The sequence below is a fragment of the Mus musculus genome, chromosome 3, assembly GCF_000001635.26.
Source record: "Mus musculus strain C57BL/6J chromosome 3, GRCm38.p6 C57BL/6J".
Taxonomy (NCBI): Eukaryota; Metazoa; Chordata; class Mammalia; order Rodentia; family Muridae; genus Mus; species Mus musculus.
Window position 1 is genome coordinate 123,556,106 of NC_000069.6, and position 24,585 is coordinate 123,580,690.

Sequence of the window (24,585 nt, forward strand, 5' to 3'; positions counted from 1 at the left end):
GTGATACTCACCCATTAGTCTTCCTATAGATTAACCACAGGGACCTCCCAGTAGAGTTGATCTTTAGAAAATGACATCATGCAACAAGCCTGACCACAGAGGCTTTATTACTATATTGTAGAATATTACGTTACGTTATACATATAATCTATATTACTTCTTCTGATTTTAACCATTTTCTTCAGATACTTAACATCATATTTTCATTTTAACTCAAAGGTAAAAAAATAGTTTTTTTAATTTATAACTTTAAATTGTTTTATAGCTTTCATAATTCATGAAATAAACATCCATTTCCATTTCTAGTTACTTCTTGCTGATTTCATCAAAACATGACAGAGAACGATGTATTCAGACCACAGCATCACTCCATCAAAGGTGCACAAGGGCAGAGTGACATTCCTGGGGCTTACACTTGTTCTCTGAATGCACATCTGCAGTTCCCTTCAAGGATAATTAACACCAACCAACATGTGGCTCTCCCAAGGCAAGAAGCCCTCCTATTAACTGGAGAGCCTTGGTATGAATGACTTTTGTGCTTTTTTTTTGCTGTTCAGTCAGTTTGTAATATGTGTGGCATGAATGTTATCTGTAGTCACAAACTTCGGTGTTTCTAAATATTAGCACTAAGTTTATACTGTGCATGGTACATATAGTTTTAGATTTATACTAATAACCCATCTTACCAATCAATCCCCCTGTGGTAGTTATTTCTATTAAAGAACTGTACCTCCTCAAAGGATTTTGGGCTGGGGGAGTTACTAAGGATGGAAGGATGCATAATCAGGAACAGACACAAGGCAGTGGTACCTGAAATGACAGCAGAGATCAGAAATCAACCAGTGGAAAAGACAGTTTCCTACGGTTAGTAACTCAGTCACTAATCAACTCAGTATTATAATGAGTGAGGCAGGTTCTTTCAGTGTACTCCCCAGCAAACCGAACAGATAACCCGGCGAATGGGAGGCACATTCTCCCTAGCAGAGGCAGAAGGATGAGAGGTGAGTGTGGACCAATGCTGGGAAAACAGACTTCTGATGTTAGCTTAGTCACTGCTGTCATCTGTGACTTTGGTTGTTAGCTTATCTTTACTGCAGTTTTCTTAAAGAAAAAAACCCACCCATCTGCCTCATCTATTTCACAGATTTTCTGTGATGCGAAGAGACATCCTGTATCCTTCAGGTCCACGCTGTGATTGTTTAGCTTGGTGTTTTTGGGGGATGCCTAAGAACAGTAGTGGGAGTGCTTTTGACTCATTTGCCTGCTCTAGGACCCTTAGCCTCATGCTGGGCAGCCTTGGTATGAGGGTTTCTGCCTGGTGTTATTGTAACCTGTCATGTCAGCCTGTGTTGATATCACTGCGAAGCCTGATCTTTGCTGGAGGGAAACAGAAGTCCTGTGGATCTGGGGCAGAGCGAGGTGGGGTGTGTCGGGGAGGAATGGAGGCTGTGGTCAGGATGTATTGCATGTGAGAAGAATAAATAAAAAAGCAAACAATAAGATAAAAGACATCCTAAACTCATTTTTTTAATGAAAAAAGAAAAAGTTATAAGTGAACTGTACCATTATTTGATATATTTCATCACCCAAACTGTTACTTGTTTGATATAATAATAAACTTTGACAGAATATTCTTCCAGAGGCCCATGAAAGCTAATGAAGAATTTAATCTTTTAATAAAAAATGGTCAAAATTATTTAAATTGTTAGGCTTGAAGAGAACTGGTGTTCTTTTTAGTGACGTAGGACAACATTTACATTCACTGGGAACAGAATGGTGCATTGTAGGTATGTATACAGTCTGGGAGTCATTTTTTAAAGTTGTAAAGTTAGTGTTTTCACATAAATCAGGAGGTATAAAAAAGTATATAGCTCAGGCTACTTACTGCAGGAGAAAGAAAAGCAGTTTGCACTTGTGTGCCCAAGATTTACACAGTTACTTGCAACTGTGACTGTGCTTCTAATATCATCACTAAAAGGTATCTCTTTTCTATTCGTTCAATATTCCTAGGATATAAGTGTCCCCATAGTTTCTGCACACCCATGTGGTCTAACTGCTGTGATCCAATGGACTGTGCTCTCCTAATTTTATTTCAGGTCAAAAGATAGCATGAACAATCTCTCAGGTGCAGAAAGTGCCATCCTTATTTTGAGAGCAATCATACCATACTGCCATTTGTGCAAAATTTGGTATTTTCTTATTACTCAAAGTTTTCTTTAAAATTGCCCTTGAATATACAATGTCTGTACATTCTAAATGTGGTTAAAATAGCTGTCAACAGCAAGATTATCTAAAGAATGAATTAAAAGACACAGGGTATCTAAGCCAAACAATGAGCACTTTACCCACAATCAAGAAGGCCACATAGGATGAAATGCAAGAACATATGACAGACAACACCAGTGTTTTTCAGCACCTAGACCCAACACTGATCCTCAAATTCTAGCTGCAGCTGAGTCACACAGAGGCTGATTCACATCTGTAGGCTGAGTCACATCCCAGGGGTCTGACTCAGTAGGCCCTGGAACATGTATACTTCTGCTATATTGATTGTCTTTTTTAAAAATTAACAAGGATAAGAATGAAAGAGTATCTAAGAATTACACAAGTGTAGGAGGGGGAAGACATGATGACAGGACTTACAGACAGTTGGACAGACTGCTTTGGGAACTCTGTGTCTTAGCTTCCTAGTCTGTTTATTAGGGAAGAAAAAGCTTGCTGCCAGGGTCTCATAAAGATTCCAAAGTTATTCTATGTGGAAATACTACCCAAACAGAGATGTGTAACATTTGTCTAATTCTGTATTTAGAATGGATACATTTTATTAGATCATGTAAATTATATCTGTAAAAAATCTTCCCCAAACCTGGGAAAATTAATACCCACAAAACAGTAATTTTCTATAAAGATTTTATGCCAATGACAAATGTCACATCCAAACAGTACCATAAATATTTAAAAGCCCAGCAGAGTTTAGTATGCCCAGTGATATTTCCACCTTCTCAGCATGATCGTACAGTGTCTGCATCCAGTGTGGTAGGAGAAGTAACTTATCCTGCAGAGCTCCGATGCAAGCTGCGTATTCCAAGACTCAGACATGATGACGAGGAGTAGCGGCGAGGTGGGTTACATGATGGCAGAGGGGGCCGCCGAGGATATTTCACTTGCAATGTTTTTCTAACCATCTTTAGACTTTCAGTAGATCTTGGCAAGGGAACACACAAGGGAAGCAATGGCTGCCATTCTTACCCATTCTTACGCCACGCTCTCTGACTATTGGCAAATGGCATTAAACATAATGAAACATGTGAGTCTGCGAACCTTGCATAGAACTCATCTTCGGAGACGAAGAAGGGAATTACCACCCGGTGCAGTTTCTGTGGCTGTTTTCTATGAAGCCAGAATCCAGGGGCCCTGAGTAATTTATCACGCAAAGCACAGCTCAAATGGTTGGCATTAAAACTTCCACTGGGCTTCTCTTTAATACAGAGTTTTACAGGAACATGAATTTTGTGTAGGGAAAAACTGCATGCCAATTTAAGAAAGTGTGCAACAGATGCCTCCTGGGTGCGGATAAACACCTTGATGGCAGAGAGTTTTGTTTATGTCTAGGAATTCTGCTTGTCAAACATCTTTTAGATCTTTTTTTTAAAAAAAAAAAAAACAGTCACCTCTGCAAGAAAAGTAAAGTGTATCTGGAAAATAGAGTATTTGGAAAAAGATTTCTTATAAAGACCCAGGTACTTATATCTGTCTCACTCGGCATTTGAGCAAAGCCTGTGGATCGCTTTCTAAACACAAAATTTGTTTAAATTTTAGAAATGTTAGCTACACCTCTGGAGTACAATCTTTGGAGGAAAAAAAAAAGAGAGAGACATACAGCAAATTGACTGCTGTGTCTTTCAACTGACATTTCTCCCATTTCCTTTTAAACAAAGCCCAACAGAGCCTTTATTATTCAGTTGGACAAGGTTGCATCAGAGGAATGTGTACAGTTCCTTCATGAGCTGTAGAGAAGGCTCTAGGACCCCGGCAACAAGGGCTCACCGGCTGGTTACTTTACATTATTTAATAATAATATTAAAAGTTCTCACCAGTTTTCTGGGGTCCTATTACCAAGAATTTTGGTAAACGATCGCAGGTTTTCTCTTTAGACCAAATGTCTCTGTGGCGTTTGTCATCACAGGGGTTCTGTATGGGAGAGGAATAGAGAGACGGTTCTTTTTGTGTGTATCCGTTTGAGAGCTAGCCTCTCCAGTGTTGGCTTTAAGAAACCAGAGGAGACACGACCACATGCAAGGGGTTTCTTTTGGAAACTGAAGGTCATGAGGTGGCACCACAAAAGTTCTGGGGGGGATTTCCTTCCGTCCTTCAGTTGAGAAGAAGGGAGTGGTAAATAGCTTAGTGCCCAGCGTGTCACATTTTCCTGCTCCTGGCAACCCTGCAGTTACCCTCTCCCCTTTAAGCAGTAAACTTGGGAAGATACTATTTTTTTCCTGATACTCTATGCAGTGGTTCTCAACCTGTGGGTTGCGACTCTTTTGGTAACCTTCTTTCTCCAAAATTATTTGCATTATGATTCATAAAAGCAGCAAAGTTACAGTTATAAAGTAGCAATGAAAATAATTTGGGGGGCCATCACAACATAAGGAAGTGTATTAAAGGGTCACAGCATTAGGAAGATTAAGACCCACTGGTCCACAGGGAGATACTCTCACAGCATTCACCAAATCACTCCATTTAAGGTACCCCTGGATCTTAAGTTATTTTTATTCTATGTAAACGAGTTTTCTACAAGAGGAGAAGGATCAAGCCACCCTAATGTAAAGAGGCAGTTCATTTCTTCCAGCTACCTTCAAAATTTGGTAACTATAATCTAAAAATGTAACTTTGCCAACTATAATGCTAAAAGTACAAAATTTTAGCAGAACTGTAAAATGAAGGTGGAGTGCTATTATACAGGCTATTTTTTGATCTCTTTAAAACCAGATAGACTGTGAAGTTGTATCTAGAACACACTAGCACACAAGAACAGCATTCTTAAGTACTATTTCATGAACGAACAGACAGGCCTGCTTTTCCTTTCTGGCTACTTAGCACTACAGATATATGAATGAAATAAATTTGCTTATATGTAGCAAAGACAAAGAGTAATGTCCTTCCTTTGGTTGTTATTCTGTATAACTGTTTGTTTTAAACCACTCTCCTATAATGATAATGATTTCAGTTTAAAAATAAAGTGTGAAATTAGTGGGAAAATTGTATGTGTTTTCAAGTGTCTAACACACAGCAAATTGTAGTTGACAAGAAGAAACGATTCTTCTGAAGCCAGCTGCAGAGGGATATAGGCTATCAGCACTGGTTCACTCCAGAGAGCTGCTAACGTGGACTGTGGATGGTAACTACAGATGTGTATGTGCGCATGTGTGTGTGTGTGTGTGTGTGTGTGTGTGTGTGTGTAGTTGGCTGACTGCCCAACACACAACTTGCTTATCATTTTCTGTTCCCAACATATGACAATTGATTTCTACTCCTGATTGAATCCATCACCACCTACAGAACCCCACACCAAATATTGTATACCTTCTAATGGGAAAAGAAACAGAAAATGGGGGTTAATGTGTAGCAACAATGTAGGCCTACAATTCGGTAGGAAGTAGTTTCTCAAGTCTTAATGTTTCCCAAATGCACAGTTTCACTTAGATGTTCTGAGTTTTTGCATTTGAATAACTTTACGGAACTACAAACTGCGTTTGTGGCATTAGTTATTTATACCAATTATTGATCTGATTTTACCTGCCAGAGAGGGTCTTTCTGATCAGGAAAGAGCTCAAAATACTTGTGAGCCAGCTGAGCTGGAGGCAAGGTCTGAAGACGCAGGTTGGTCCAGGTCTGCACAAAATTGGCTAGATTCACAAATGTATATAATCCCAGTCGGTCGTTTCCATAGTTAGACAAATGGGTCATGAAAATACTGATCTGAAAAAAGGCAAATGAGCTTTGGCATCAACAGGTTATTTTAACACCAGAGAGCAGAATGATCATAGCAATATTAGACATTTTTTTTAAAATTAAATGCTCGACATAAGGATTTCCATCATGACCTGTTTTTAGACTTTGTATATATCCTAAAAGCTGTCATTATATTACTGTGCAGTGAAGTATGTTATTGACAAGGTTCAGTGAGAGGTTTTTTTTCCCCTGAAATGTTAACATGTTTCCTAACAAAAATGAGTTTAAAATAATTCTTCATCATTTAAGAAAATTATTGTCTCTGTAACTCCTTCCATGAAAGGATGGACCATGTAGAGACTGCCATATCCAGGGATCCACCCCATAATCAGCATTCAAACGCTGACACCATTGCATACACTAGCAAGATTTTATTGAAAGGACCCAGATGTAGCTGTCTCTTGTGAGACTATGCCGGGGCCTAGCAAACACAGAAGTGGATGCTCACAGTCAGCTAATGGATGGATCATAGGGCTCCCAATGGAGGAGCTAGAGAAAGTAGCCAAGGAGCTAAAGGGATCTGCAACCCTATAGGTGGAACAACATTATGAACTAACCAGTACCCCGGAGCTCTTGACTCTAGCTGCATATATATCAAAAGATGGCCTAGTCGGCCATCACTGGAAAGAGAGGCCCATTGGACAAGCAAACTTTATATGCCCCAGTACAGGGGAACGCCAGGGCCAAAAAGGGGGAGTGGGTGGGCAGGGGAGTGGGGGTGGGTGGATATGGGGGACTTTTGGTATAGCATTGGAAATGTAAATGAGCTAAATACCTAATAAAAAATGGGAAAAAAAAGAAAATTATTGTTACCTAGCTACCTGGGTACAATAAGCCAATCCTTACTAACACAGACTAGGCACCCGCACACAATGCCCTCATGAAATGCAAACTGTCAGCTAGTTGAAAAAGCAGGATTCCATGAGTTAGGAGTTTATAATTTCAATCTATTGAACTTGGTTTATGTTGTTGTGTTTCCAGCTAAGGATATAAATAATTAATGAGATCATTTAACTGTCCTTTGGTTTATATTTCTTAGAACACGGTGTCATGTAACACATTAAAACCTTTTCTGCATTCATGGGTCTATCTCTACTCCTTACAGGAAATATCTCCTTTTGAAACTGTTCAGTGCTCAGCTGGATAAAATTCACCCTTGCTATGGTTGAAGCTGAGGTAGAACGAACCTGCTCATTGAAAAATCCCACAATAAATGTGGGAAAATTTTTATAATAAAGTAAATGTGCTTGCTATAGCTTTTGATTAAATTGATCTGGGATATAGAATGGTCATTTAGAAAGCCAGAATGAATTCAAGTATTTTTTTTTGTTGGTTAGCTGTGGGGCAAATGGAACAAATTCTCCTGTCTACAACAAAGCAAGTAATTCCATATGGAAAGAGGAATTTCCCCATGTCGAGTGTTGTGTGATTACTTTATAATCACAACAAAAATGCAACAGGTCGTTGTTTAAACAACTGAAAGAAACATCCAAGAAAATTCAAGAATCAAGTAACAGGAATATGAGAAAAAGTTGCATTGAGATCTGACATGATAGATAGAAAAGAGGTCTGTACAACATAGGGCAGGGCATCAATATTCTGTGCTTCTCAAGGCAGAGTCTCCAGACTTTCAAGTGTGAAGTTCCAGTCTCTCTCTCTCTCTCTCTCTCTCTCTCTCTCTCTCTCTCTCTCTCTCTCTCTCTCTCTCTCTCTCTCTCTCTCTCTCTCTCTCTTTCTCCCTTCCTTTTTTGTATTTTTAAAATTTATTTTATTCACTTTACAGATCAATATCAGCTTCCCCTTTTTCCCCAGTACCCTTTGCACATATCCTCTCTTCATTCCCCCCTCCCCTTCTCTGAGAGGGGAAGCCTCCCCTCCCTCGGTATTACCCCTTCTCCCTGCACATCAAGTCACTGCAGGACTAGATGCATCTGCTCCCACTGAGGTCAGAGAAGGCAGCCCAGTTAGGGAAACAGTATCCACAGGCAGGCAATAGAGTCAGGGACAGCCCCCCTCCAGTTGTTGGGGGAACCATATGAAGACCAAGCTGCACATCTGCTACATATGGGCGCTTGGGGCGAGGGGCACAGTGGCTAAGTCCAGCCCATGCTTACTCTTTGGTTGGCAGTTCAGCTTCTGGGAGCCTGCAAGGATCCATGTTAGTTGACTTTGTTGGTCTTACTGTGGAGTCCCTGTCCAATCTGGGTTCCTCAATCCTTCCCTCAGCTCTTCCACAAGACTTCCAGAGCTCCATCTAATGTTTGGCTATGGGTCTCTGCATCTATTTCCATTGTTTGCTGGGTAGAGCCTTTAAAAGCACCAGTTCTGAACACAATTATTCAGCAATGTTCTACCTCCTCTTCATAAAAAGATCTTAGAACTTTCACGAACAAAATATGTGGAGGGTAAGTTTTAAATAGTAACGTGTCGATGCAGCCATGGTTTACCAACAATTCGCATCATTTTTATTATTTTGACCCTGAAGACTGAAGCCTTAAGAAATTACCTTTCTGGTTACTTCTCTTAAAATAGCATCAAGTCTGTGGCAACTCCTCTTTCTCTTGTTGAGTCAGGGTCCCACTATATAGCCTAGGCTGGCCCTAATCTCACAGTGTCTCAGGGTGTTAGTGTTAGAGTTGTGCACCACTGGCTGGCTCTTACGACTCTGGTCACCCCCTTCTCTTATGACATTTGGAACTTTTTGCCCTTACTCCCTGATTTGTGTGTGTACACATGGGTTCATGTGTGCAAGTGGAGGTCAGAGACCAACCTTATGTATTGTTAATCAGATGCTGTCTGTCTCACCCTCCACCACCCCTTTGAGGCATGGTCTTTCTCTTCGCTGGACTTCTCCCAATAAGGAGGCTTAGTTATCCAGTGAGCCCTTAATACCCACAGTCTCTGTCTTCCCATCCCAACACTGGGAGTACACGCACGTAGCCCATGCTAGCCCTTTTGTATGTGATTCTAGTTATTGAACTCAGATCTGCTTGTAAGTGCATTAATTAAAGATATATATTAACCTAGTTAGTTGCTAGCTCTATCTTTTTCTTTCTTGCTATGAAAGAGTTAGTTACTACTTGTCGCAGCTCCCTGAATCGTGTCCGCATGGGGTAGAAAGTGGGAAGCAGAGGTGAGGTGCTGTGGTACCACTCTCTGACTCTAATGCACCCTAGTTTGCTATTCAATTGCAGAAACACAGCTTGCACTGTGATGAAACGGGTACCTACCTTTTGACTTGCACGACTACAGAAAACAAAATGGCACCAGTATTGATAAAGACAGGCTATCCAAAATGAGTTAGGAGCTAGTTAACAATGCTGCTTTTCTGAAACTGAAGGTCCTTTGAAAGAACTGAGGTAATATTTATAAATTACTGATTGTAGCCCCTGTCTTAGTTAGGTTTGGAAAATAAAGGCTTCACTTCATGTTATAACTCTCAGATTACGTTCCATCTGAGGGCAGTCAGTGCAGGAACTCAAGGCAGGAATGAAGCAGCAAGCATAGGGGGGTGATGTTAATTTGTCTGCTCCCCCTGGCCTGCTCAGTTTAGCTTTTTACACATCCCACTTGCCCAGGGGTGGCAGGCCCCATGGTGTGCTGGTTCCTCCCACATCAATTGTTCATAAAGAAAATGCCCCACAGGTTTGCCTACAGATGGTCTGATGTAAGCATTTTTCTCTATGGAGGTTCTTCTTTCCAGATAACATTATTTTATGACAAGTTGACAGAAACAAAACAAAACAAAACAAAACAAAACAAAACAAAACAAAACAGCACCAACAAGGATATGCTATTAGAGAAAAACTTCCTAGCCTGTAAGCATAGCACATCTCTTAGATTTTCAACTCCATTTCTTGTATGCTAACCTAACACAAAGTACAATGCAAATAAAGAGAAGAATGCCACCTCTTGGCCCTTTTAGATTTTGGACTCCAGCCTGGAGTTTGTTTCATGCTCTTATAGAAATAGAAGGCAAAAGGGAGTGCAATTCATCAGAATACAAAACACTTCCATTTCTTTTAAAAGTATTTTTCAATGAATCATAATGTCCTTTCAGAAATGGATGTCATGTGCATCTTTTTCCAAACAAGTGTCCTCTCCATTTTTTTTTATTGGTTTAGTTACAAAGCCATATGCAGCAAGCAATAGGATTGGTGAGAACAAACCTATAAAGAGAATACATTTGGTCAGAAGGCTATCTGCTGCTACTGGTTATCTTGCAAAGGTGGAGGATAAGTCCCAGTTGCTGAAGACACCACTCACTTCAGACACAGGAGTTAGAGAATCCTAACTGGATCTGACCTGAAGGCATCCTCCCTGAGGACTAGCTTTCATGGTACCAGTGCCATGTGAGCTTCCAAAGAGTGAAGCAACCAATATCCAAACAAGCTATGGTGCCTCTCGATGTCAATAACTATCATCAACATGACATGGTAATTCTAAAAGTGCAGTAGTGGCACTCACGTTTTAGTGGTAACTGTTGGGTTAAGGATTACCCAACAGGGAGGAAGTCATGTTCAGTCCTGGAAATGCAGGAGACTGCTCGGGGATAGTGATAGGAGAACCTACAACCACCACGTTACTAAAAGAGCACAGCTCCTAACTGCATTCTAAATATTTATCCTCATACTTACAGGTAAGTGTAACTCTCACCCCCTTTCAAAGATATTTCTATTCCCCACAGATGGAGATTATTACAGAAAACCACAATTGATTAAAAAGTAGACAACAAATGATCACGTGGTGCCCAGCCCTAACTGATCCATCCACAGCATTCCCCCTAAACCAAAGGCTCAGGGATTGTCGTAGAAGAGAGTGTGGAGAGGCTATGGGAACTGTGTCTTTTAGAAATGTCAGGGAAGCTACACCATGAAGTCTCAAAATCATAGCTTTGTAAAACCTAAACAAGGATGACTCTAACAGACAGGCTAACATGAAAGGATGGAGTCTCAAGGCTTCCCACCTCGAGACAGAGATCTCCAGGCGAGAAAGGAATCCAGAGAGTGGGAGAAGAAGTCTTCCCCAGGGAGGAGTCCCCTCAGCTGACTATCCAATACCAAATGGTCAGTCTTGAAATTATATATATGACCACCAAATTAAGAGTTGCTAAATTATTACAGACTGGAAAAAAATCTTAAAAACAACAGAAATCAAAATAAAATAAAATAGTTTCCTCAAAGATTTATTCTTGTTTCCTTTAACTTGACATCACACATTTCCTCCTCTCACCCTACTGTGGCATGTTCCTCTCTGGTTATTTTCTTCCTGGATGCTTTCCTATTTCCTTTGCTGATAAACAATATCGTTATGTCTGTAACTTTGTCCTGCCTATCATGTAAGAAACTGTGGCTCTGAGATCTTTGAAGGTTTTCAACTCTCGGGGATTTTATCTAGAACAAACATCATGAGTAAGACCGACCTTACAGTTGTCATCACAGTCATAAAGAAACTCGCAGCATAGCCTGTCGCATAGCAATTGCATAGTGAGTAATATCTATTTATAGGACTGTAGTCATCGATGCTCCTACGAGTTTGAAGAACCATCATTTCTTATTTATAACAGTGTTCTAACAGCTCAGCAGCACAGATCTGACATCTCTTAACACTTCCTTTTCTGTACTCCTCCTTGAATCTCTTCTACTAGACAAAATTCTATGGCCAGTGACTTGAACCTCTCTCGTGACATTCACTCATAGCTTCTTAAGTCATCTTTGTCACTGACCCACCAATCTGAGACTTGGAAGAAGTTCTCCCATTTATTTCCCTCTGACATTAAGAGATACTTCAGTATAGCTTCAGGGAAAACAAAATGGCAGCTACCATTAACATGTTATTGTATGGTCCCAATCTTCCTCTTCCTTGCCTTCTTCTTACAGTTATTTAACTAACTGGGGTTGAATTCTGTTCCTTAGTCTTGGAACAGCATTTTTACTTGCCAACTCTCCTCCCTGGAGGCCTAAACTCTTCTTGTGTGTGTGTATATATTCACAGGGACATGAGTGGTTACGTAGACTGAAGAGCATATGGTGACCAGAGGAGGGCACTGAGTTCTCTTCATCACTCTCCACCTCATTCTGCCATGGAGGAAGGATCTCTCTTTGGAATGAAAGCTTGCACTTTTTGGTCTATGCTGGCTGTCTGCAACCTTGAGTGATCTCTCTCTCATGAGCCTCATAGTGCTGGGGCTCAATACATCCTTGTACAGCTTGTTTCATGGGTGTGGGCGTTGTGAAATCAGGTCCTCATGGCTGTGCAGCAAGAGCTCCTGACCATGGAGCTGTTCTCCAGTCTCACCTGAATATTACTAGATAATCTTTTCTATTCATCTCTGTGCCTTTACTCTTCCATTCCACTTAGCAGTGATTTCAAACTTGGATCCCTCTTGGGATCAGTTTTTACTCTATCTAACCATCCTAAAAGTTTTAGAAGGCCAGACCAGCCAGCAGGAACTCAAATCTCAATGCTTCCCATTAACATGTCTTTGGAACCCACCTCTGACTTTGAGACATTCAGTCTTAATCCCTGATGGTAGCTTTGTTCCATTGGCTTCTCAGCTAGGCACATACATCAAGTGTCTGGGCTTGCAGTGTTCTTTACTCTTAATACCAGGTCTCCCAAATGTGGTGTGGTCTATTATAGTCGCAGTATATCTTAGTATGGTGTAGCCACACGGTCTTTAAACCATATAGTACTTTACAGGCCACACCCTTTGTATTTCAAGAGTCCACTGAACTCTTCCTTTCTTCTCTCATTCCCATTTATCGTCTTTTGCTTTCCATCCCAGGGAATACATCCCTGCATGTGTGCATCTGACTTATTCCTCCTGATGTACCCTCTCATGTTTCCACTTCATTCACATCTTGCATCTCCACTGGATTTTGTGATCTCTTTTTAACAATGATTGCAGTACATTGGCTTGAATAGTTATAGGTTCCTGTCCTGAAATATGAATTCACCAAGACCAGTCACTATATTCTAGCCCTCACTGAACAGTTAAGGACATATTTAAAAACTGAATTATATAATAGGCAGCTAGTGTTGGTTGAATAGAATTGAAGTCTACATCATTGAATGCAGTCTTTCATCTTTTAATAGTGTGGAAGGTGCTATGCAAGCTACCAGGAACAAAAAGTAAGCACCAGTCAGTGAGGATTTAACCTTTTCTCTTGCTTACCGGAGTTTCTCATCACTCTCTATTGGGGTTATGTAGGTAAAAGAGAAGAAGAGATACAGCCGTCAAATGAGAAGAGAATTTTGAGAATCTGGCACATCATCCATACTTTGTGTTATCCTAACTGTTTTGTGTTGAAGCCATTTTCATTCTTTTCATTGATTCCAATGGCATCAAACAGATGTGACAACTTTGATTTCAAAGGTTTCCATTCACCGAGTTGTGTTTTTTTTAAAATTTTTTATTAGGTATTTTCCTCATTTACATTTCCAATGCTATCCCAAAAGTCCCCCATACCGCCCCCCCCCCGCCACTCTCCTACCCACCCACTTTTTGGCCCTGGCGTTCCCCTGTACTGGGGCATATAAAGTTTGCAAGTCCAATGGGCCTCTCTTTCCAGTGATGGCCTACTAGGCCATCTTTTGATACATATGCAGCTAGAGTCAAGAGCTCCGGGGTACTGGTTAGTTCATAATGTTGTTCCACCTATAGGGTTGCAGATCCCTTTAGCTCCTTGGGTACTTTCTCTAGCTCCTCCATTGGGCACCCTGTGATCCATCCAATAGCTGACTGTGAGCGCCCACTTCTGTGTTTGCTAGGCCCTGGCATAGTCTCACAAGAGACAGCTATATCTGGTCCTTTCAGCAAAATATTGCTAGTGTATGCAACGGTGTCAGCATTTGGAAGCTGATTATAGGATGGATCCCCGGATATGGCAATCTCTAGATGGTCCATCCTTTTGTCACAGCTCCAAACTTTGTCTCTGTAACTCCTTCCATGGGTGTTTTGTTCCCAATTCTAAGAAGGGGCAAAGTGTCCACACTTTGGTTTTCGTTCCTCTTGAGTTTCATGCATTTAGCAAATTGTATCTTATATCTTGGGTATCCTAAGTTTCTGGGCTAATATCCACTTATCAGTGAGTACATATTGTGTGAGTTCCTTTGTGATTGGGTTACCTCACTCAGGATGAGAACTTCAAGTCTCTGAAGAAAGAAATTAAAGAAGATCTCAGAAGATGGAAAGATCTCCCATGATTATGGATTGGCAGGATCAATATAGTGAAAATGGCTATCTTGCCAAAAGCAATCTACAGATTCAATGCAATCCCCATCAAAATTCCAACTCAATTCTTCAACAAATTAGAAAGGACAATCGGCAGATTCATCTGGAATAACAAAAAACCTAGGAAGGCAAAAATTCTTCTCAAGGATAAAAGAACCTCTGGTGGAATCACCATGCCTGACCTAAAGCTGTACTACAGAGCAATTGTGATAAAAACTGCATGGTACTGGTATAGTGACAGACAAGTAGACCAATGGAACAGAATTGAAGACCCAGAGATGAACCCACACACCTATGGTCACTTGATCTTTGACAAGGGAGCTAAAACCATCCAGTGGAAGAAAGACAGCATTTTCAACAAATGGTGCTGGCACAACTGGCTGTTATCATGTAGAAGAATGCAAATTGATCCATTCTTATCTCCTTGTACTAAGGTCAAATCTAAGTGGATTAAGGAACTCCACATAAAACCAGAGACACTGAAACTTATAGAGGAGAAAGTAGGGAAAAGCCTCGAAGATATGGGTACAGGGAAAAAGTTCCCGAATAGAACAGCAGTGGCTTGTGCTGTAAGATCAAGAATCGATAAATGGGGCCTCATAAAGTTGCAAAACTTTTGCAAGGCAAAAGACACAGTCAATAAGACAAAAAGACCACCAACAAATTGGGAAAGGATCTTTACCTATCCTAAATCAGATAGGGGACTAATATCCAATATATATAAAGAACTCAAGAAGGTGGACTTCAGAAAATCAAATAACCCCATTAAAAATGGGGCTCAGAGCTGAACAAAGAATTCTCACCTGAGGAATACTGAATGGCAGAGAAGCACCTGAAAAAATGTTCAACATCCTTAATCATCAGGGAAATGCAAATCAAAACAACCCTGAGATTCCACCTCACACCAGTCAGAATGGCTAAGATCAAAAATTCAGGTGACAGCAGATGCTGGCGAGGATGTGGAGAAAGAGGAACACTCCTCCATTGTTGGTGGGGTTGCAAGCTTATACAACCACTCTGGAAATCAGTCTGGCGGTTCCTCAGAAAATTGGACATAGTACTACGGGAGGATCCCGCAATACCTCTCCTGGGCATATATCCAGAAGATGTAAGAAGGACACATGCTCCACTATGTTCATAGTAGCCTTATTTATAATAGCCAGAAGCTGGAAAGAACCCAGATGTCCCACAACAGAAGAATGGATACGGAAAATGTGGTACATTTACACAATGGAGTGCTACTCAGCTATTAAAAAGAATGAATTTATGAAGTTCTTAGGCAAATGGATGTTCCTGGAGGGCATCGTCCTGAATGAGTTGTGTTTTAATATTTGCCCACACCTTACTCCTCACTCAGCATTTAATGACCTCAGAAGAAAACTCCATTGCAGAATGATTTCCAGACAGGCCTTAACATTTTGAATTTGAAATCTGACAAAGTTTAAAAGAGACCCATGAGGGCATATCCATTGCTCTAAATTAGGGACAGGTTTCGAAGGTACAGGGGTGAGGTCCATGTCATTTAAAGCAATTTAGCTTGGCGTGTTTTGTTGTCTTCACCATTACTGGCTTAATTTTTCCGGCTCTGCATTCAGAACTGCAACTTCAGGCCTCTGGTTATAAGCTAATGACTGATGAGTGACTGGTTCCTCTGGATAACAGAAGTGAAGTCACCGGAATGCACTGCCCTTGCTTCAGCTTCAGAACAAACGTTAACATTTCATGCAGTAGTTCTAACGCTTACACCACTGATTTTCAATTAAGGTTAGCATTGTGTCCATGGCTTGTGTTGTTCTGATGTCTCTCATTTTCCTGAAAGACCCTCCTTCAGCTATTTAGAGAAGAGACACAGCTGATCTTGCACCATTAGACTTTCAGTGACAGAATAATGAACACAGTTACAGCTGATGATAGCTTTAGAAGCGATTAATTAGAAGAAGTCCTTTCTTATGCAGCCAGATATACACCACAAATGTGTTACTCAGTTTTGCAATGAAAATGTCCCGCAGAAAACCTTTTTTCTTCTTCTTAGTTTTAAAGCACTGCCCCCACAGCGTAATGAAAACATAGAGAGGAAATTGAATTAAGTGTTTGAGGCTGTGTCAAATTTAACTTCAGAGACTTGGTAGATGAAAAATTATTTTTTAAAAAATATGACTGCCTGGAAATCCGACATTGGCTCAGACGTGAATGAATTGAATTTTAGCAATCACAAGGACTGAACTCACTGTGGGAGGCTTCAGTTAACACAGTAGCTTATGGGACTGGATCCCTTGCTAGGGGAAAACAACACATCAAACTTACTGATTTATTTGGTAAATTAAAAAGAAAACACAACAGTACTATACGTTCAAAAGACAGGGACTCCCTGCTAAAGTTTCTGCTTTGTTTATTTACTATTATTTTTAAATGAACACACAAATAACATATTTAATTATAAATGCTATAGCTAAATTCCATTTTGAGTTTTGTGAGGAACCTCCACACAAGTTTTAGAGTGGATATCTTATATTTCCACCAGGCAGCCCTCTTGACAAGGGTGAGAGACTCACAATGCAGTTTTTTACGAGCATATCTCTGATATCTATGGTTGTTCAACATTTTTTCATATATTGATTGATGACTGGTATTTCTACTTTTGAGAGTTTTCTGATTCATTGGCCTACTTATTGACTGGATACTTTTGGAATTGTTTTGTTGTTTAATTTATTGAGTTCTTCATTCTAGATATTAGATTTCCTATCAAATTCACACTGGTGAAGGTTTCCTTCCATATTAGGATCTTCCCTCACAGTGTTGTTTCCTCTGCTCCGTGCTTGCTTTGTTTCTGATTATTTAAAATAACACTTTCAATATTTATTTTTCTTCTTTTATGATACTCCTTTAATCTAGTGTTTCATGAAAAGTCCAAGTTAGTACAGAATTTCCTTTCTTTATGTAGAGAGTAAGTACTCTAATGGCAACAAAAAGCAGAATGAAGGAAAAATACCTGCTAGACATCCATGAAACAACCCAAGATGTCCTACCTTTACGAAATGGGAATGGGTGATGGGTCGCTTCCACACTAGCTGCCTGTAACTGTTTCAATTGAAACACACTTTAAAAAAATTTATTCTTCACTCATATAGTACACCCTGACTATAGTTTCTCTTTCTTCCCCTTCCTCCAGCCTCTCCATGCCTCCCCTTTCCACAGATCTGCTCTGCCCCTGCTTTTCTCAAAACAGAGCAGGCCTTCCAGAGACACGAAGCAAATATGGTATAACAAGCTACAATAAGGTCAGACACACATTTTCACTTGAAGGGTGGAAGAGGAAACACAGTAGGCGATGAAGGATCTCAAAGGCAGGCAGAAGAGTCAGAGACAGCCTGGATCCCACTGTTAGGAATCCCACAAGAGCACTGAGATCCACAACTGAAACGTATTTGCAGAAGGCTTAGCTCAGATCCACACAGGCCGCTGCTTGATCTCTGGGACCCTCCTTGAGTCCCAGTCCGGTGACTTTGGATGATGTTTAAATAAATGAAATTTGGCATGAAATAAATGGAGAGCAGTACTTTTTTTCCAGGACCGACCAGGGCAAGACAATATCAGCTGTAAGAGTCAGGTCAGAATGAAGCCATGTAAAAATGTAGAAGGAACAAAAGATGAAAGAGCTAAAATTTTGTGAGTCAGAACAGCAATGTCCATTTGCTGCAGGTAAGACAAGCAATTGTTTCGCAGTACTGGGAGAATGTCATCATAGGTATGGTGGTTTGACTAAAAATGGCCCCTATAGGCTCATATATTTGAATGCTTAGTCGTCAGAAAGTGGCACTACTTGAGAAGGATTAGGAGGTGTGGCCTTGGAGGAAGTGTGTCACTGGGGGTGGACTCTCTCTTCCTGCTGCTGGTAGATCCATATGTAGAACTCTCAGTTCCCCCAGCATTATGTCTGCCTGTGTGCCACCATGCTCCACACCATGATGCTAATGGCCTAATCATCTGAAACAGTCAGCAAGTACCAATTCAATGCTTTCTTTTGTGAGAGTTGCCATGGTAGTCGTGTCTCTTTACAGAATAGAACAGGGCTCAAGACAATAGTGGTCTCTAACTCAGGTAAGAGTTTAGTGTATAGAAAATTGTAGGCAGATGAGATAGCTATTTAAAAATAATTTGTAGTGAGAACTCTATGTTTGGCTCATGGCTTGTTGTTCTTTAAATTCTAAATCTCTCAGAAGAAGTTATTTTTAGAGAAGCCATTCTACAGGAACATTTTTCTATATTATATGTTTCCTAACAACAACTTCTTAGGAACTATATAAACCACCTTGTTCAGAGGAACCCGCAGTTATCACTGTTCACATGGTAAAATTGTCATCCCCTCCACATGGGATGAACTGCTGAGGAGGGAGCCGAGGGACTTGATGATGTTATAAAATAGAAATTTATATTTCTCTTGATTAAAGTGCAAAATAGCCTGACTTACAGAAAAACTCCAAAAATGTTTTGCTTCGACATCATCCCCACAACCACCACCACCATCACCACCACCACCACCACCACCACCACCATCACCACCACCACCACCACCACCACCACCACCACCATCACCATCATCACCACCACCACTACATCCACCACCACTACCACCACCACCACCATCATCATCACCACCACCACCACCACCACCACCACCACCACCACCACCACCAGTACCACCACTACCACCATCATCACCACCACCACCATCATCACCACCACCACCATCATCAAGTAACCTTAAACACATGGAAATTTGGAAAGTACTGTACAGCTTGAAATAAATAATTTCACTAAATACTCATGACTAGGGAAAGTCATCCAGTCAAAAGAAAGTTTGCCTTAAATTGAAGTAGGAAGGAAATGGGGGAGGAAGAAAGGCTGGAGTCCTCTGTACCTTTCAGCTATTTTCTAAATCTGACTTTGTTCTTGTTTTCTGTTTACTAAGATACAATATGCAGGACATCGGTCAGGCATAGACTGTGAGGTAGGGAGCACCTCGACTGTAAAGCTGGAAGAGTACGCTCCTCTCTCTCTCTCTCTCTCTCTCTCTCTCTCTCTCTCTCTCTCTCTCTCTCTCTCTCTCTCTCTCTCTCTCACACACACACACACACACACACACACACACACACACACACACGATGCCGTCATTCGCATTGTGTGAGAAGCGTGCCAACCTGCTGTCCCCTGAAGCATGCTTTATTGTGGCACAGAACCGGTCACTCTGTGGTTTCCCAGCAATTTCTCATGCAAATCTACATCACAATTTCTCTCTACTATCAACCTATGTCATTCGTGTGCTCTAGAAATATTTTGTGTCAGAGCAAATATATATACTGGCATTCTCTCTTTAAGTCTGTAACCACAAGTGTAGAAGTGGAAGACGACTGTACATGTGACTCTATACACTCCCTTTTATTTTAACAGCTTTGGGATTTTCTCTCTCTCCACATACATACATCCTGATGCTTCAGTGCAGGTGTCTCCAATTCTGCTAGCATACAGAACTATATGTATTAGCCACTGAGCCCATGTCTCTTTGTGTTAACATATGTGGTTGTATGATTACTCACTGAGCCCACTTATCTCCAATTCTAGCACCTAACCTACTGCTGTCCCTTAGTTAGGACTATCGCTATGATGAAGCATCATAACCACAAGTGACTTACATTTCCACATCACCATTCATCACCAAAGAAAGATAAGACAGAAGCTCAAACAGGACAGGATCCTCTCTCCTCTCCTCTCCTCCCCTCCCCTCCCCTCCCCTCTTCTCCTCTCTTCTCCTTTCCTCTCCTCTCTTCTTTTCTCTGAGACAAGGTCTCTGTAAAAAGTCTTCAATGTCCTGGAACTCATTATGTGAGGTAACCCAGTCCGAAAAGGCTAGACTTGAACTCACAGACATCCTCCTGCCTCTGCCTCAGGAGTGCTAGGAATGAAGGAATACAATACCTTCTTGATGACATTCTCCCAGAGCGAATAAAACATAAAGATGCACACTTGTATTTTCTGTTTCTCTTTTCCTGGAGGCAAGGCTGTCCATTGCTTAAAATGCGCATTTATAGTGAGTCTTTCTGTTCTCCAGAGGTCTCTGATTCATAATAGAATTGCTTGTTATAATGTGTCAAGTCCTTTTCCTACAAATGCCAAGCTGAGAGAATATTCTGTGCCTAACCTCTGAAACAGGAAGAGTCAGGGCACACACTGAGTGTTATCAGTGACATACAGATGGATACAGTTTTAGTTCTGTTAAGTGGGGCAAATAGCTTCAGTCTCCAGTTTGGGAGGAAAGAGTGAAAAAAGTGCATTAAAAAAAAAACAAACTCTGGGAGAGTCATTTTAGTGCTTCTTGGATTAGATGTAGGGGTAGGTGTGTCTTTCAAAAGAAGTTTTCTAGAAAAAGAAACATCAGGGCATAGCAACCTTTGAAACGTGGAAGGTTGTGAATGAAGAGAAGCCTGGTGACGTATGAATGGGAGTCGTGAGGGTGTGATATTAATATGACGGGAGAAGTGGACATGAGTGAATCAGAAGAAGAAACTCAGTTTACTAAATAAGGAAGATGTCGGAAGAGTCTGAGAAAGGGAGCCAAACCAGAATGATTCTGCAGTGCAAGGATTTTAGTTGGAAACATCACACAGACAGTTACTACAAGAAATGGGCCAAGAGTCTGTGAGAAAAAGTCTTAGGGATGTCTGTGGTGCTAGAAAACAAGCAAGGAAGCGAAGGACAAACATCGTATCGATGAGAGCTTGTAGTCAAGAGAGCAAGAGCTGCTGATGCTGAAACAGGGACTGTGAGCAGATGGCGCGAAGGCCTCGCAGACGTGGCGGCGAGCGATGGATGGTGTTCCACTTGTAGGTTTGTTCATCTGATGGGAGCCACGAGACAGTGCTAAGAGTAAAAAACCCTGCAAATCGGGGAATCACACTGGGGAAGTGGGCTGAGAGACCGACCGTCTCCGGGGTATTCTTAACAGAGGAATCTCCAATGGTGGAGAAGCATTTAAATATTCAAAGTCCTTAGTCATCAGGGAAATACGAATCAAGGCAATTCTGAGATCCAGTCTTACACCCATCAGAAAGTCTAAGATCAAAAACTCAAGATCCTCGCACATTCTGGCAAGGATGGCGAGCATGGGAACCACTCCTCCATTACTGCTGGGAGTGCACACTTGTACAACCACTTTGGAAATCAATTTGGCGGTTTCTTAGAAAACTGGGAGTACTTATATCTCAAGACCCAGCTATACCACTCCTGGGAATATACCCAAAAGATGCTCCAACATCTCACAACTTGCTCAACTATACTCATAGCAGCTTTCTCTCTCTCTCTCTCTCTCTCTCTCTCTCTCTCTCTCTCTCTCTCTCTCTTTCTCTCTCTCTCTCTCTCTCTCTCTCTCCTCTCTCCCTCCCTCCCTCCCTCCCTCCCTCCCTCCCTCCCTCCCTCCCTCCCTCCCTCCCTCCCTCCCTCCCTCCCTCCCTCTTTCTTTCTTTCTTTCTTTCTTTCTTTCTTTCTTTCTTTCTTTCTTTCTTTCTTTCTTTCTTTCTTTCTTTCTTTCTTCGAGACAGGGTTTCTCTGTATAGCCCTGGCTGTCCTGGAACTCACTTTGTAGACCAGGCTGGCCTCAAACTAAGAAATCCGCTTGCCTCTGTCTCCCCTGCCTCTGCCTCCCCAGTGCTGGGATTAAAGACGTGCACCACCACGCCCGGCTCAGCAGCTTTATTTTTAATAGCCAGAAATTGGAAACAATCTAGATGTTCCTCAACTAAAGAATGGATAAAGAAAATGTGATACATCTACACAACAGAATACTATTCAGCTATGAAAAACAAAGACATCATGAATATTGCTGGCAAATGGATGGATCTTGAGAATATCATCCTGAGTGAGGTAACCCAGTCCCAAAAGAACATGCATGGTATGTATTCACTTATAAGTGGATATTTGCCATAAAGTACAGGTTACCCATGCTATGCTATAGACCCAAAAAAGCTAAACAAAAAGGAAGGCACATTTGAGGCTGCTTGAATCTCACTTAGAAGGGGATTGAATAATCATAAGAGAAAGATGAAGGGAGGGAACTGGATGGTGAGGGGAATGGGTGGGGTTCAGGATCAGGTGTGAGGAAGGACAGGAGGGATGGCCAGATGGCCGTGAGAATGAATGGAAATCTGCAACTGACAGGGGTGGGGAGGTATGGGGCATCTCTAGGACGAGACAGAGACCTGGGATAAGGGAGTGTCCCAAGAATCAATGGAGGTGACCTTAGCTGTGGCTCACAGCATTGGGGATATGGAACCTGAAGAGGCCACATCCTGTAGCCAGGCAGGAACCCCAGTGGAGCGATAGGGACACCCACCTACCCACAAAACTTTCAACCCCAAGTTTATCGTGTCTGCAAGAAATGCAGGAATGAGGAACAGAGCAGAGACTGAGGGAATAGCCATTCAATAACCAGCTCAACTTGAGACCCATCTCATGGGCAAGCATTAATCCCTGATGCTACTAATGAAACTCTGTTATGCTTTCAGACAGGAGTCTAGCAAGGCTGCCCTCTGAGAGGCTATAACCAGCAGCTGACTCAGACAGATGAGGAGACCCACAGCCAAACTGTGATTGTAGCTTGGGAACTCTTATGGAAGAATAGAAGGAAGAATTGCAGGACCCTAAGAGGGTAGGAACTCCATAGGAAGACCAAAAGAGTTAAGGCTCTCAGAGTAAGCCACTAACCAAAGAGCATACGTGGGCTGAAACTAGGCTTCCTGCACATATGTAGCAGATGTGTAGGTTGGTCTTCTTGTGGGTCCAAAACAACTGGAGTGGGGGCTATTCCAAAAGCTGTTGCCTGTCTATGGGATATGTTCTTCTAGCTGGACTGTCTTCTCTGGCCTCAGTGAGAGAGGATTTATCTAGCCCCACAGAAATTTGATGTACCATGGTGGGGGGATACCCAGGAGAGCCCCCATCCTCTCAGAGGAGAAGGGGAGGAGGATGAGGGAAGGATTGTGGGAGCGGTGACCAGGAATTCAGGGACATAAAGTAAATAAGTTAAAAAAAAATAAGTGCTGCTAACAGCCAGATGTGGTGGTGAAATACTTTAATCCCAGCATCTCAGGAGGCTGAGGCACTGGTTCTCCATGAGTTCAAGGTTTGTCTACATATCGAGTTCCAGAGTAGTCAGGGCTACAGAGTAAGATCACATCTACCACTCACTCACTCACTCACTCACTCACTCACTCACTCACTCACTCAATTAATCAAACAACCTACTTCACAAAGTGGTACTGCCAGTTCAGTGAAGGGCATTTGTATCTGAGTGATGGACTCTGGGGAAATTCAGTGAGAGATGAAGCACTTGAGGGACGCTGACACATTTCGTGAATGCTCTTGAGTCGTCCCGAGTTGGGGATGATGGTGGGAGCAATTAACCACAGACATCTCACAGAAGGTTTGACTTGGAAACATCAAGGCTCCCGGACCACACTGGGCAGCGATGCTGAGGTCTCCGTGCCACGGTAGCTCAGCAGCCAGCCAGTCATGTGGAACTATGCGTAACCGCTTCAAACGTTAAACCAAACAGCCCATCATTTCCTATAGAGTTCATCAGCTCTGCTTTCTCTTGTCCATATAAGTAGGGATCATTTTGCGAAATGACAGAGCAGAGTCTCCTGTGTCGACAGATGCTTTTTATATTTATAAAGCAGGAGCTGCCTCTTTTTCTTTCTTTCTTTTTTTTTTTTCCGTTTGAGTGTTCTTGGAAACTGGAAACTGATATGATTTTTCATATCAAATTTAGTTTAACATATGGCAAAGCACTCATTCCGACTGTCTCCAAACTTTGCTGTTAACAGTTTCCAGCCTCCACAGGAAACGAAGCTAATGCTTCTGACGCATTCCTGGTACATGGGAGGACCCCAGAAAACAGCCTGAAGTTAAACCAGAGAAATCACGTTTATACAACAAGCAGCCTTCGATTTAAAACACAGTGGCACAGGAGGCTTCTGCCAACGGTTTAATTCCATTTTTTTTATTTTTTTTCCATTTTTTATTAGGTATTTAGCTCATTTACATTTCCAATGCTATACCAAAAGTCCCCCATACCCACGCACCCCCACTCCCCTAACCGCCCACTCCCCCTTTTTGGCCCTGGCGTTCCCCTGTACTGGGGCATATAAAGTTTGCGTGTCCAATGGGCCTCTCTTTCCAGTGATGGCCGACTAGGCCATCTTTTGATACATATGCAGCTAGAGTCAAGAGTTCCGGGGTACTGGTTAGTTCATAATGTTGATCCACCTATAGGGTTGCAGATCCCT

At 41.7% G+C, this 24,585-nt stretch overlaps 1 protein-coding gene across 8 annotated transcripts in view; it reads right to left on the minus strand.

Annotated features, from left to right (window-relative positions):
• Positions 1–24,585, minus strand: part of Ndst3 (N-deacetylase/N-sulfotransferase (heparan glucosaminyl) 3) — a 165,009-nt gene that overhangs the window by 29,940 nt on the left and 110,484 nt on the right. For 6 of the 8 annotated variants that reach the window (XM_006502370.3, XM_030252924.1, XM_006502371.4 and 3 more), the window contains 3 exons: positions 5,797–5,979; positions 4,095–4,191; positions 687–810 (listed from right to left, as the gene is read on the minus strand). In XM_006502370.3, the coding sequence (XP_006502433.1) occupies positions 687–810; positions 4,095–4,191; positions 5,797–5,979 (404 nt within the window). The remainder of the gene's footprint in view (positions 1–686; positions 811–4,094; positions 4,192–5,796; positions 5,980–24,585) is intronic. The other 2 variants (NR_121616.1, XR_003954428.1) reach the window with 1 other exon arrangement.